At 36.8% G+C, this 16,274-nt stretch overlaps 1 protein-coding gene across 1 annotated transcript in view; it reads left to right on the forward strand.

Annotated features, from left to right (window-relative positions):
- LOC144607527 (unconventional myosin-Id-like) overlaps positions 1-16,274 on the forward strand; it is a 296,615-nt gene that overhangs the window by 150,140 nt on the left and 130,201 nt on the right. The window contains exons 17-19 of the mRNA XM_078424424.1: positions 5,175-5,398; positions 8,729-8,873; positions 16,124-16,228. Coding sequence (XP_078280550.1) covers positions 5,175-5,398; positions 8,729-8,873; positions 16,124-16,228 — 474 coding nt within the window. The remainder of the gene's footprint in view (positions 1-5,174; positions 5,399-8,728; positions 8,874-16,123; positions 16,229-16,274) is intronic.

The following is a 16,274-nucleotide window of genomic DNA, read 5'->3' on the forward strand; positions in this document are numbered from 1 at the left end:
GTCTTCCTATCTGCCTTTATGACCTTTTATGTCATCAACATTAATCTTTAAAACAATCTTCCCCACTTCACTCCCCACCATTTCATTTGTCTCCTAACCTGGTTCCCCCTTTTTTATTTCAAGCTCCATTCTATCGAACTGTACCACTGACTCCCAACTAGTTTTCTCTTTACGTAAATTCCTACTGTTCTCATCCCCAACTTCTTTCTGCACTATATCCTTCTTTCTACACCATGTCTGGGTGCCCTCTCCTAACCCCACAGAAATTTAGGTACAGAACCTTGGCTGTCATATCAATTCTACTTATGTAGCCCATATTCAGAATTTAACTGAAATATGGGACAGATGAGCAATGAACTCAGTAATGCATCAGGAAAAAAAATCAGACACCCTCATTCCACTCAATTCATTCACATTCGCCACCTGCTAACTGAAGCCCAATTGGGAGAGCTAACTAGTAATATATCAAGCGATTGCCTGATGTAATTGTGCACATGGTGTCAGATTTATCATCAATATGCCAAATTCCATTGCCATCATTGGGTATGAGGCTCATCTGTGGTTGCGACACCGTGATATTGTACAACCTGGAATTATATTGGCAGTGTTCCTTATTACTCCAGATGACACGCCCACTCATCCCCTAGCCTCAAAAAAGGTCATGCAAACTTTGAGTAAGTCTTGGGAAGGCTCTGTAAGTAGTAAGAGAGAGAGAGAGAAATGTATTCTTGGCTGTGGGCGTTCCGGTTTCCATTAGGTGAACTTGTTAGTACCTGCTGAACAGGCTGAATCTGGAATGTTCATCTGTGGCTGTCAGTCTGGAGCACCATTAGATGATGAGACACTAATTTCAGCAAATAATGTCCGAATGTTAACTCTCGTAAAATTATCTGGCTTCTAAAGTATTTTCAGGGTCACCACTAACTGTGTGAAGAGAATGCCTTGGCTGAAAAGTGAAGTTTGGTTGTAGTGTGAAGAATGACATAACCTCCATATTTTGTGGAATAGACCAAGACAAAAATGTAGGAACCCAAATGCACCATGACCTGTTACAAATAGCCACCATTTGTATTCGTATGGTCTGGGAAATTCAAAGCATTCAGTCTTTACTATTTTTCCCATTTAAAAAAAATACCACAAGGAAACCATTAGATCATCATTAGAGTGGAGAAAAAAAGTTTTTTTAAAGGAAATTAATGTGACAATGGTTGAAGTTTTTGCAATAGTGCCTCAAAGTGTTGTACCTATCAGAAAGTGAGAATTCCTCCAGCCCTTTACTGTTGGTTAATGATGCAACTACAGGAACAGCTGCCTTGTGAAGCCTGTAATCTGCAGTCGAGAGTCTTGCTCAAGTTGCTATGGTTTAGAGTCTAAGAAATAGAAATAAACTGAAATATTAGACTCCAATTTTTAAAATACATTAAGTTTTTTCATCCGTTTACAGAACTAAATTGTGTATGTTAGATGAGAAGAGCTGGTAAATGAGCTGAAAATCTTTTTGGCATTGTAAATGGGATAAACTTGGTTTTAAAAGCAGTCTCTGGGACCTATAGTAATGCATCACAACTGAACTTTAACTGATGTAAAATCCAACCATTATTTTATCATCACCCAATCATTTTTTTATTTTCAAAGTTTTATATGTGTTATAATTTATTAAGTTTAGCATAGATATCTGCATATGTACAGAATAATGAGTATAAATTGTAAAAAAGATTGTTTGGTGCTTTTTTCCAATTTTAGTAAGTTACATTACAAAATGCTTAATATACTGGCTTCTAGTCTAGCAGGGGGTATAAATTCATAATGAATGTTTGAGTGGCTAGCAGTATCTCAGAATGTACTGGCAGTTGGTTGGAATGAAATCCCATAAACATCTAGAGTCAGCAAGGGAAACCTTATGTCTCGATATAGTGCCCCTAGCCATCCATTTTGGGCTTCATGTGAAAGGCTGCATCTGTTTGCATTGGAAAAGCAATTTGAAAGCAGCTTGCTCACAGCATGTCATCTTAAAGAATTAACGGTATTCTTTATTTTCTATATGGCATATTTTTATCTGTAAGACTTTAAATGTCCAGGATGTAAAAGGTTCAGATGTAACTGAATTATTAAATATTTTTCCCTATTCAGTTATAAACATAAGAATAGAATATACGAATTAAAATTTTAAAATATTTAAACGGCTTCGTTTAGCAAAAAAAATAATGCTTTTAACTGGATGTTGTTGAGGATATTCATTTTTGTTACTGTTGCCTCTATTTTCAGGTAGATTTGTTCCATGTAGTTCCACTGTAAACTTAGTACCAAAGACCTACTGTTTGATTGCATAAATATTGTAGATCTTTTATGGACAGTTTTGGGTGGGAATTCCGCAAGAGGAATGTGTTTAATATCTATTGATAATTGCGTCTTTATTCTCTGTAATATTTGCAAATAATTTAATCCTTGACAATGAACAAGAATACGTGACATACTTCTACATTCTCTTTTAGCTCGAAGGCAAGTAATATTGCATCAGACAACCATTTTATCACAGGATAACCTATTGATTTATTTTATTTATGTATTTCATTATAAATTGCCCGGAATGTATTGATGAGTGGTTGAAAACATTAGAGAAAGTTATTTTAAAATGCATTCAACATATTTAATTATAAACATGAGTACTAAATGTAAACATGAGTACTAACAAAAACATAAAATAAACCCCAAACAGTCTCACTTAGCTTTTTAATCAAAGTCAATGACCACAATCATTTGAATGGGGTTACACCAAGCATGGTAAGATAAGAACTCTCCACTCATTCCTCGGGAATCCAGGAGTGAGTAGAAGTTCTGATGCTGTAGTATCTGGACCTCAATGGATGCAATTGTGCGCTGCACTGTACAGGCCTGGAATTCCAGAATGTGCAGGCATACATTTTGCAGCAACCAGCATTTCATGACGGAACTTCCAGTTGTCGTCACCATGACATCATCCAACAGTAACCTGCAAAGATACCTATTTGAAAATAGAAATAAAAATGTTGGGCAAGGGAGGAAAAGCAGGGAAGTGGGACAAAAAAATTATCTCTTCCAAAGAGTCAGAACTGATACTATTCATTAAATACCCTGTTTTGACACTGGATAATTGGGAGGGAGAGGGAATCATAGTTCTGTTTTATTTTTACATTATCCTTTGAATGAGCATGCACCTGTGCTAGAATGGAAAAATCTCTTGTTTTAAATGACTTAATTCATAAGTCAATCACTCATGGTCAAATTTGAAATTGTAATTGGATGTAAAATCAACGAGGTGTAGATTTCAAACATCTGAATTAAAATAAAAGACAAGCCATTTTCATCTTGACAATTTTCTTATTAAACATTCCTTCCTTTCGGGCAGGTAAATGCCTATTGGTTTCTATTTGAAAACATTCCCCATTTTAGAACCAATTCAAAATTTAAGGTAGATTGTTATTTTGGGTAAGCACTAATCAGCCAGAGAAATAGCCATTTCTAATTTAGTGATAGACACAACGAACTGCATAGGCTGCTTTACAAAAAAGACACAAAGTACTGGAGTAACTCAATAGGTCAGGCAGCATCTATGGAGAACATGGATAGGTGACATTTCAGATGCTGACCAATGCTGCCTGACCCATTGAGTTACTCCAGCACTTTGTGTCCAGTTTAATGATGTTTCCAAATATTTCAATCCTGAATATGAGGAATGAAGCAATGAATTTTCTGCTAAAATCTACAATGTGTAACCATATATTTTTGCAAAATGATTCAATACCGAGCCAATACGTATGTATTTTAAATTGTCACGTTTATTAAAGGTGAAACCTGGCCTGGTTTACACATGCTATGTGAAGATCCATAAGACATAGGAGCAGAAGTAGACCATTCTGCACATCGAGTCTGCTCCACCATTTGATCATGGTGATCTATTTTTCCCTCTCAACCCCATTCTCCTGCCTTCTCAACATAACCTTTGACGATCTTACTAATCAAGAACCTATGAATCTCCTTTTTAAAAAAAACCCTTATCAGTACCAATGAATTCCAATTCCTTTGGCTAAAGAAATTCATCCTCATAAAAGATCCAATAAAATATGTTAAAAGGTATTGAATTTAGGTATCAAATATGGAAGCCAAATATGTTGCTTATCATATATGTGGTTCTTGAGGATCGTGACAAATGTTAGTTAAAAATATAGGCAGAAGAATTTTGCAACCACTACTACAATGAAGTGTATTTATTTCTGCTAGAGTACTGAGGGAAGTGGGGTTAGAGTTGAGTAAGGTGATATATATGAAGAATTCAAGTAAGTGGTGTTATATGGTTTTGTTAGTGATCAAGATGCAGAGGAATCACAGAAAATGGCAGATTTTGGAAGATGGTTATGGAAGAAGCTGTCGTGATCAAAAGATTTAAAGGTACAAGATAAGATCTGACTTAATGGGTATTACCAACACTGTGGAAGGTACACAAATAGGCAAGGAGGTTTCAGTGAGGGCCAAAGTTTCAATTAAAGTTCTATTGTAAGTTCAATCACCCAGCTAAAGGTTATAAATAACAAGAGTTTTGTTTGTGAATGAATTGAAAATCTGCAAGAGCTGCAATGTGGATTGTTAATTAATAGAATGGCAGAATCCAAGAGGCGTTGTGGTAACTTCTCATGTATTCTGCAGTCTTTGGATTGTTGACATTAGCCGCTTGCAAAAGGTGATAATTTTTTAAGAGTATTGAGAATCCGTGGAGAAGCAAACCACAAGGCTTCATTAAGTTTTTCACGGAAGATTTTGACAGAGTTGCATTAGTGAACGGCAAAGATCACGCTGCCTTTCTTTGTCAATGATAGAATGATGCAGAGTAATTTTGTGGGGGAAGAAGTGGGTAAGGAAGAAAAAAAGGTAATTTTGCCAAATGGGAAATTATCTTAAAATTCATTCTGTCAGAATTGAGTAATGATTGTCTTAATTAAATATATTAGAGGACCAAAGTAATGATGTAGAAAATGCAGGTGATCAAAGACTCATTTGCCATGGTACCCCTATAATTCAATTTGAAAAATGAGGATTTTAAAGGTATTTAACCTAATTTTGGCACAGGTCTATTTGTATTTTAGACAATAGGTAGATTTCTGGCCTATTTTCCTTAATTAAACATTCTTTTTCTTTTACAGATCTGGAGGGGAACCATAGCTCGACTTCGTTATAAACGCACAAGAGCCGTCTACACCATCATAAATTACTACAGGAAATACAAGGTGAAATCTTATATCCGGGAAGTAGGCAGACGTTTCCAGAATGTTGGGACCTTGAAGGATTATGGTAAACATGTGAAGTGGCCAACTCCACCCAAGATCATACGTAAATTTGATGAAACATTGAAGTCTGTTTACCAAAGGTAAAATGTTTCCCAGCATTATGAGTATGGTTTATTAATTATGTACAGTAAATCTTAAACACACAATACCACAAATACTGTTTAATGCCCACCATCTCAATGAGATTACATTGCAGATGGTATTTTCAGAGTTGAATGAGATTTTTATTTGCTGGGAGATTTTCCCTGAATCCTCTCAAGAAGATAAGTTACATAGACATAGGTAGAGGCGTCAACCCAGGCTGTTAGTGGGGTATTTAATACATCAGTTACAGAAAACCTGCATGTGAAGGGATTGTGTACTACACACAATTCACCCCAAAATTTCACACTCTTAAAAATAAGTTTGAAAGTCCACAGCAATTGGTTGTAGGCTAAAATTAGTTGATGAATGATAGTATGAAAGTCTTGCCATGACTGTACTGGTAGGTTTTAACCAAAAATTTGCAAAACAGTGAAAGTTAGAGTTTTACGATACTGGTAATTCAAATTCTCATCATCTTTATCCTGTAACATTTGCTTAAGATGTAATTTTAGTTTTCTACAGACTTTAAAATCATAAATAGATTCCGTTTTCAGAATTTGATTCATAAATTTATGAATTAAATCTTTCTTGATCATTGTGTCCATGGAACCTCTATGTGATTGAATTTTTTTTAACTTTAAATTGAGGTAAATCACAAATTACACAAAGTACAAGGGGTGCAACCTCAGTCCTTTAATCGGTTTGGAATGTGTTGTTTACTTTTCCAATGCCATCCTCATCTGTTCATGGCTTTCAGACTGGACCATTTGGTCAGATTTCTTTAGGCTTAGATAAAATGCTAAGTATTTAGCAAAGTCCAAGAAAATATAATCTCAAAAATTAATTATCAAGTTTCAAGGAAAACAACAGCATCAATCCTTAATGTGTAACTATTTCATATAAGAGAATACAAAAGTGTGCTGTATCTTCTACCCAGTTGGTTCAGAAATACCATACTATAAATTGAAGTACTTAAAACTATTGAACCAATAATGACATATGCCAGGATTAAGCTTTACTTAAAAATCCAAAAATTATCCCCAAAGGATCAATGAAGAAAGAATAATTAATTAATTTAGGTGATAAAACTCAGTATAAAGCAATCATGCTGGATTTGCATTTTGTTTTTTATATTTCCATTCATTTTTCGGGATATGGGCACCACTGACAAGGGCAATATTTCTTGCCCATCCCTAATTTCTGTTGAGAAAGTTGTTCTGTGCCACATTCTTTAATTGCTGCAGTCCTTCTGGTGAACATATATCCACATGAGGAGTTCTAGAATTTAGACCTAGCGAGAATAAAGGAAAATTGATATATACCCGAGTTTGGGTGATGCGTAACTTGATGGAGAACCTGTAGGTTGTGCCATTCACATGCACCTGCAATTTTCACCACACTAACTGCAGAAATGATATGTTTGAGAGTACTGTAGTTGTTGGAATAGACTTTGGCACTTGCATGCCATCATTGGAGTTGTGGCTGTTCTTGTAGCTTTCTCCTTGTGTATAATTACATGGAAGTCTTAGAATTTAATCTAGCAGAAATTTAATTAACAGTTACCAGTACTCAACTCATCAGCGAATATGCTCAGGAAACAATCAACAGACTCTTATGACTGATGGGATCACTTACAGTGCAAAACGCCATTTTCTGGCACATTGCACAGCAGGTTTGCTTTAACATGTATCCCTATTTGAAAAAATGACCAGTCCGAATAATGAAATTCACTATTTCTTCCGAATAAATATTTTTCAAGGCTTCAGAAGTTAATAGATCCTTTGTGTAAGAAGGAACTGCAGATGCTAGTTTAAACTGAACATAGACACAAAAAGCTGGAGTAACTCAGCGGGATAGGCAACATCTATGGAGAGAAGGAATGGGTGATGTTTCAGTTTGAGACCCTTCTTCAGACTGATTAGGGATAAGGGAAACGAGAGATATAGACGGTGATGTGGAGGGATAAAGAACAATGAATGAAAGATATGCAAAAAAGCAACGACAATAAAGGAAACAGGCCACTGTAAGCTGTTTGTAGGGTGAAAATGAGAAGCTAGTGCGACTTGGGTGGAAGAAGGATAGAGAGAGAGGGAATGCCGGGGCTACCAGAAGTGAGAGAAATCAATATTCATACCCAAGCGAAATATGAGATGCTGTTCCTCCAATTTGCGTTTAGCCTCACTCTGACAAAGAGTGGTCTGTGTAGGAATGGGAAAGGAGAATGAAAGTGTCCAGCAACCGGGTGATCAGGTTGGTTTACTCGGGTTGATCGAAGGTGTTCCGCAAAAAAATCGCCCAGTCTGCATTTAGTCTCTCCATTTTATGTATTCCTCTAAATACAGGTTAAATATATTACAAATCTCAGAGCACCATGTAGTTTACAGAATGAGTGCAGAGGAATACCACACCAATCTATGACTTTTTCATTATTTATTGCATTTCTAGAGGCACGACATTGGTGAAACTCGGTGATTGAACTTTTTTTAATAAGTTAAATTAATGAATGTTTCTGGAACCTAAAACTGAAATGTCTCAAGACTGTTTAATTATTGTTTACACTGGGACAGGAACAATTACATTCTTACTTCAGCTTTACAGGCACATTCAACGAAACAATACAACAACAAAAACCCCCCAAAAAGTGTCAGTCATTCTTGGTAATCCAGGCTATGATATTGCAAGCCAAAGAATGTAATGCAGCCTTAGTAATGCAAAGCCTATAGTAGTTTGGGCTTTATAAGATTATTCTTGGTCTTCTTGTATGTTGAATTCTGCATACCTGGTCCTAAATAGATTGCGGAAATCCTGGTTCAACCAAAGTTTCTAGTCAGAGAATACTCGGATCATCATAGTAGGAACACACTCCTTTGTAAGTTAGTAACAACCATGGTTTGTACGTTCAAGTCTGTTGTCATGTCCTTGAACATTGCCCACGCTACCGATTAGAAATTAATCTTGGATAAGTCTACCTGGCTGATAAATTGGTGAAAATCAGGAAGAAATGAATTATTTCTACTTTGGTGTTAATATTGGAAGCAGACTGGACACTACTGATATTTCGTTATTCAAACTTTAATTTACCAATGTTCTTTGATGCCCAACAATGACACTCCCAGCAAAGCATTAAGAGAATCGTGCACAGTCTGAAATGGCATTTTTTAGATGAGATGTTAAACCAAAATGTCATTAACCTCTCAAATGCTTTGTATTTTTAATCTGTTAAATTTAAACACTTTTAATGTTTGCAAATGTCACTTTGTAAAAACTGCTCATTAAAGGCAAGTCTTTATTGCATTGAATTGTTTTCATTTTAATTCTGCCGTTAGATGGAGAGCATTTCAACTGATTAAGAGCATCCCACCTGCCGACTTACCGCAGGTCAGAGCAAAGGTTGCAGCCTTTGCGAACCTGAAGGGCCAGAGAGGTGATCTGGGCCTCCAGAGAAGCTGGGAGGGCAATTACTTGGCAACTGTGAGTAATAAAGTTATTGCATTGTAGAAATCATCTCTCATACCTTCCTTTTTTACTCAGTACTGATTGTCTGATAGTGGTTTAAAATTCTTAAATTTACAAAAATGTTTGCAAATATTTATTATTTTTTCAAATGGAAATCTCATTCAGCTTTGCGCTGTGATCTAAGTGATGATGATTATCAGTCAAATAAATTAGATTTTCATTGTTGAGGTAATTCCAATCCTAAAGACAACTTCTGCAGGTTTCGTTCTAAATAGCACTCTCAATGTAGTTGAATTTCTGGAAGCATAAAGAAATAATTGAACTTGATACTGTTTTGTTTTGTTTTGATTGCTGAATTTAAGCTATTGGGACTTGTTCACTTCATAAAATAGGCTATATTTTTCTGCTGTTAAGCCACGGAGGGAAGAATGTAAATGGACTCGTTATATGAAGAAAAAGTACTACTAGCTCACCATGCAACAAATTTCACACTGAAAAGGATGACTGTTCAATTGGGAGGAATTAATTTTTTTCAGAAAAAATGTTTTGCTGTCTTTTGAAAGATGATATGTTCCAGTAAGTTTTCCAGCATTTGATCTTGAGTTTCCATATGTGGGGCCTGAGCAGGTTATTTCAGATTGTAGGTTTCAAACTCCTGCCATATGTTGACAATGTCGTCGTGCATCTTCAAATGCAAGTCCCATTGATCCCCAAAATTATGATTTATAAGGTGCTCTTGCAGCATAAAATGAACTAAAAGAAAGCCTTTCATAACGATGCCTAAAGTTCATCCCAAATGATATGGTTAGATACAATTTATGAGAATCAAAATTAGTTCTTGCGTAGTCAACTTCTACACATAATAAACCAAGTATAAATAATTAATTCCTGATTTTCCAAAATGGAAAAATAACTTCATGTTTTGGTCCATATAGTCCAAAAGAAATGCTGTTTGTCACTGCTTTTTATGATCAATTTGATATGACTTTGGCTAGCTCAATGGATGAAAGAACTTGCATGGATTCCTTAACAAATTAACGCATTCTGTTCCAGATGTGGTCATACAAACACTTAGGATTGCAGTAGGAAATTTACGTACAAATCTGGACAGGTTTGAAGTTTATATCGTCAATTTCAATAATTTGGGGAATTAAGCAATAGGGTTGAAACATGATTTTTTAGATATCAGTTTAATTATATTTTCAATGCTGAGTAGGATTTATTTTGTCAATTAATTTTGTTAAATTAATTTCATTGGAGTTGGTTTGCACAATTAATGCTGCCCACTGTCACCAAGTTAATTTTCTTTTAACATGCTTTAACTGCATGCAGCTTACCCTGGAACTGCTCTGATCTTACTGAAAGTTGAAGCCCAGGGACATGGGCCTGGGCTTCCTATATTTTAATTAGGTGCCTTCTCCGGCCCCACAGTCGTTGACTACTTGTCCCCTTCCTTGAATCCCAACCAATTTACCAGACATATGACCAACAGCTCAGTCTTTTCATCTTCGTAAACAAACAGGTGCTACACACTTTCAGCTTCTTATCAATTGCCATTGATAAAGTCTGACATTAAACTTGGTGCAGCCTGTACAGCTTAAAGTTTGTTGCTGAAGGCCATCTTCAAAGTTTATTACTCACTTATATCATGCATCCACTCTAACCATTGCTTTTATCATACTCTTTGTGCAGTGGATTACAGCATCAGGGGAGTTTATTTTTGATCTGTCTTGGAGAAGAAAAGGTGCAAGAAATAGACATGGCAGAGCAAAGCCACAATTAGGGGGTATGGGGAGAAGGCAGGAACGGGGTACTGATTGAGAATGATCAGCCATGATCATATTGAATGGTGGTGCTGGCTCGAAGGGCCGAACGGCCTACTCCTGCACCTATTGTCTATTGTCTATTGATTATGGAAAAAAGAAAGACATCTTCCTAAGACATCTTCCTTTTAACATTATCATGGCTTCCTCTCTACCAATGGTTGATAGAGCCTTTTAACATGTCTCTTCATTTAATGTATTTCATCTCTCATTCTTTTTCCCAACCAAAACAAGAACAGAGTTCTCACTTTCATCCGTGGCCGCCTCCACGTTCAATAGATTATACTTTGTAATTTAAGCCATCCTCAATGAGGTTCCACCACTGGACATGCCTTTCCCTTTCCACATTCTGAGAGCACCATTCTCTTGGGACTTTCTGGTCCACTTTTCCATCTCCATAAATATTCCCTTATCAAGGCACTTTGCTTCCTTGTAACATCTGCTATTTTACCTCATCCCTTCCCACCACCCAGGGACCCAAACAATCCTTATAATTGAAGCAACAATTCACATGTCCTTCTTCTAATTTACTGTGTGTAATTGGTGCACACAATATGTTGTATGGTACAGATTGGGTCATTGCTTTGAGGGACATCTACATTCAATTAGTATAATTCTCCCACTGTGACCTATTTGTCTGCTGTCTCCTGCACTGTTACAATGGAGCTTGCTATAAGAGTTAGGAACTGCACCTCCTCATCCTTTGAGCACACTTTTAGAGGGAAATATAATATTAACAATCCATCCTCCTGTTTCAAAAGGCACATCCTCCAAGTTGATTACCTTTACCATTAGGAGGAATGTGACCAAGGACTGGATTGTATTGCCTGTCTTATTTTGAATATTAACTTGCAGACACACTGCCCTCCTCAATGTAAAAATAATAAAATCATAGCAGTCAGACAAAAGTTAGGGCGGCACAGTGGTGCCGCTGTTAAAGATGCTGCTTAACACTGCAAGAGACGCAGGTTTGATCCTGACCTCATGCCAGAGAATACAATTCATCTGTCTGTGCGGAGTTTGCATGTTCTACCTGTGACCGCGAGTGTTTCATCCACGTGCTCCGGTTTCAAATGTGTAGATAGTGGATGAGAAAGTAGGATGACAGAGAACTCGAATGAACGGGTGATGATGTTTGACTTGGACTCGGTGGACTGAAGGGCCTGTTTCCATGCTGTATCCCTGAACAAAACTAAACAAGGAGTTATTTATGTTTTGTGTCCGTTACATCGCATTACGAAGGTTTCACAGCACTGAAACACTTCCACTTAAGCTTTCTCCCACTTAACAGTATTTATAGGAGATACAGTAGTCAAATATCTAATCTTTCCGGTTCCTAATTAAATTACTTAGGATCAGGAATTTAATATTTTTGCAAAAAACATTGATTCTATCACTATGAGCTCTTGCAAGATAAAAATACGAAAGGAAGCCACATGATTCATTATGTCTCTCCTGGCCCTTTGCCAGAATAAACAACAGTGAAAGAAAGCAAATCTTCAAAATTTTACCTGCATTTAAAATGTATATAAGTTTTCCCCTTGGAAATCCCTACTTCCACTTTCCCTGTGGCCAATCGTACCATGCTTCACTAACACTCAGTCTGAGAAAAATTGCTTCTAATCTCTCGCCTCTCTCTCCCCATGTTCATTTGAAACTAATGATCATTTGTCATGGACTTGGCAGCCTCAGGAAATAGTCCTTTCCTTTATTATAAAAAACTCAATTTAATAATTTCTTTCCCTTCTCCCTTGCAGAATTCTCTGTATACACATTGTTTCTCTGCATATTTTCACTTCCTATAAATATTAAATTAAAAGAAACCTAGGACTGGTTTACATTTCAGATCATATTCATTTAAAGCTCCTTTGGAAAGCCCATAATATTACTGCTGTTGAATATACTCTCTCACGGGTAGCCTGGAAACCCTTACACCTCATTAACCTTGTTGCCAGAGAATACAATTCATTGAATATGGAAGGGACTATGAGGCCTATTATGTCTGTGCTGGTTGAAAAAGAGTTAATCAACCCCATCCAATTTTCAGCAGTGGGTCTGTAGCCCTACATGTCACAGCTTTTCAAGTTCATATCCAGGTTCAAAATTACATTTTGAGGTTCATTGCCTCTCCTTTCAAGCTATGAGTTCCAGATCCATTCCGTGTAGGGGGAAATTACTTTCCTCATCTTCCCCTCTAATCTCTCAAACCCTTGTTTTGGGGCTTCTTTGCTAAAGGAAATGAATCCGTCCTATTTATTCTATCTGGGACACTAGAATTTTATGAATCAGTTAAGTCCACCTTTGGCCGTCTCAATTCTGAAGCCAACCACCCTAGCATATCCCATCTACCACTAGGTACCATGTTCCATTCCTGGCAACGTCCTCATCAAGTGATTTTACTTGACAATAAAATGAATTTATGAATTAAACATGGATACTTTATCTAAATATTATTCCTCTACTTTGCTCATTCGATTTTGATGGATTTATAGAATATTTCCACAAATCTTGTTTCTCTAACCGATCATATAATGAATTTCACAATGTATTTGAGTATTTTTGCTTATCTTGGGATCTTTTTGCTTGTTTCATCAAGAGGTATCAATCAACTGGTGCACCAGCTGGAATAAAATCTGTGTTGTGTGGGGAATCTTGCCAGCATCTGGCCCCACACCAATACATCCACCCTTTCAGTTTCTCATTTTCTGCTGCCATTATCGCTGATTGATTTGCTTGTACTGTTATTAATTACAGTGCAGTAGGATCTGTCGCTGCGGAAATATAATCCATTGAAAACTTTGTCTGAGGGAGAGAAACGGATGTATGAGAGTAGATATATATATATATATATAGAGAGAGAGAGAGATGGGTTGGAAGGAGAGCAAGGCATGGCTCCTCTTAGCTGATAATAGTTGTGCATTAATGAGATTCAGCAGCCCTGTGGTTTGCAACCTGCATTCAGCAGCTTTGCTAGATCTTTCATCCTTGTTGGAACCCTCAGAAACCAGCAATAACCCAATCAAGCTAATCTACTTGGCAACTTTTACTGTAATTTGGGATTTTTCGGTCCTAATAATGGTTAGCTCAGCTGCCTGAGAATTTTATCAACAACAAAATTCATTGATGTATTTATGATGTACATAATAAAGCTATAATTCCTATAACTTTATGCCAAAGTGTACAGGGAGAAAACAGACCTGGATCATTTTATGATAAAATATATAAAAAATGCTTTTTTAAAGAATACTTCTTGAATGTAATTACTATTATGCAGATAAAGACTATACTGCACTAACAACCTCTCACATGTGATAATGAGAATAAGTGTTACTTATTCAGGAAAAGATGCTGCCCAGGACATCAGGAGAACTCTAAGTTGTTTTTGCTAGTGTTCTGGAATCTTTAATGAAGAACATCTCCTCCAATAATGAATCGATTAATGCTAAAGTATAATAACAGTTAGCTCATGCAAAATTATTTTAGTAGGACTTGACTCAATTACCTTAGACTAAAAGCATTGTGGTTTGAATTGAGCAAACACTTAACATCTGAAGCTAAAACATGTGTACATTTGTTTTGTGACAAAGTGTTCCCAGTTCAAACACAATCTTGAATAATGATTTTGCTTTCTTCTTGAAAATGAGATCAACCTTCAATAGATTAAGCTGGGAGGCGGGGAATAACTGATTTGCCATGAAGGAATTTCAGTGACACAGCCAGCCACTCTCTCAGTGCTAGAGACAGCGTTCAATTTGGATCTCCAGCAATGTGTGTAAAGTTTGAGAAGGGTCTCGACCCGAAACGTCACTCATTCCTTCTCTCCTGACATGCTGCCTTTCCTGCTGAGTTACTCCAGCATTTTGTGTCTATCTGTAGAGTTTGAGGGTTCTCCCTGTTACTGTGTTGGTTTCCTCCAGGTATTTCAGTTTCCTTTCACATCCCAGAGACATGCAGGTGGATATGTTAATTAGTTACTGAGGATTGTCACTAAGAGGGTAGGTGAGTGGTGGAATGTGGGGGCAGTTGATGGGAATGTAGAGAGAATAAAAGCGGGATTCATGTAGGACGAGTGTTTGAAGGTCGGCATGGTTTCAGTGAGCTGAACACCCGGTTTCTGTACAGTATCACTCTATGACTCTTATGCATGATCATATCACAAGTATATTAGCTGGTAAGAATCTGTGAAGAAATAATCATGGTTATGGATAGGTTTGTCCATGCTCAATGTTACTGGGAAAGAGCGCAGAGGGAAAGGAAGGGAAGGACGCTTGAAATTACTGCCCCATGTCTGCTCTTGTCCTGGATCCCCAAGAATACCCGTGTGCTTCACAGTTATAAGTAGTCCAGAATGGAATGAGCAGTGAGGTTAGTTTGCAAAGGAAAAGCCATGCAAAGTAAATCAGAATGCAAGCATATTATTGGCTGATTACTTCCCAACAACACCTGTTTCGGGGAAAATAGAGCGAAAAGAGATTTATTTCTTGTAAAGCGTTGCATTAACTAGGGAAGAAATGAAGAAATATTAATTTAGTTAAACATTTTGTACTTGAATCTATTCACTGCAAAGATTAATTTTTGGTGGTATCAGCTGCAGGGAAATGTTGGACAGACTTGGACTGTTTTCTTTGGAAAGCAGGAGGATAAAAGTATAGAAATTTATGAGAGGCATAGATGGAGTCAACAGTCATAATCTTTTCCCCAGAATGGAAAAGTCATATACTAAACAGCATAGATTTAAGTTGAGAGGGGCGAAGTTTAATGGTGATATGTGGGATAATTTTTTAACACAGTGTGGTGAGTGCCTGGAACCCGCTGACAAGGGTGGTTGTGAGGCACAGTGGCATTTAAGAGACTTTTAAATTGGCATAAGGATATGCAGGAAATGGAGAGATGTAGATTATAAACAGGTAGGGAAGAGATGCTCTCGGCAACATGTTCAGCACAGACATTGTGGGCTAATGATCTTTTTCTTGTGTTGTACTGTTCTATGTTATAAAAGCTGGTATTTTCACACTGTTGTTGATTATATAAATTTAAGGATCACTCATACTGGGAGTTCTACCTTCAAAGTTGCCTTTTTATTTTGAATAAATAATATATCTTCAACATACAAACAGTTCTGTAGTTTTGAACCAAATTTGCTACAATTTACAAAATGCCAGTTCATTTCTTTTGGTGAAAATTTAAAAAAATGCATATAATGGAATTTTAAATACAAAATATATGCTAAAAACACTCAACAGATCAGGCAGTGTTAGTGGAAAGAGAGAGTTTACATTTCAGGTCTGGTAGACACTGCCTGACCTGCCAAGCATTTCTCAGATTTTCTGCTTTTATTCATTTCTTTTGTTGGATGATTTTTTTTTTTAAATCATCAACTCTTAAGAGTCCTTGTGGTGAAATTACAAAGACTGCTTATCAACTCTTCATTACATTTTTCAGAAAAGGGATAATCCACAGATGACACCTGCTTTCTCTGCAAGAGCTAATGAACTGAAGCGAAAGGACAAATACATGAACACACTCTTTTCCAGTCATGTACGGAAGGTAAGTATCTTATTTGTTGAGAGAACAGGTTGTCATGAGTTTCACC

The sequence above is a fragment of the Rhinoraja longicauda genome, chromosome 29 (genome assembly GCF_053455715.1).
Source record: "Rhinoraja longicauda isolate Sanriku21f chromosome 29, sRhiLon1.1, whole genome shotgun sequence".
In the NCBI taxonomy this organism is placed as follows: Eukaryota; Metazoa; Chordata; class Chondrichthyes; order Rajiformes; family Arhynchobatidae; genus Rhinoraja; species Rhinoraja longicauda.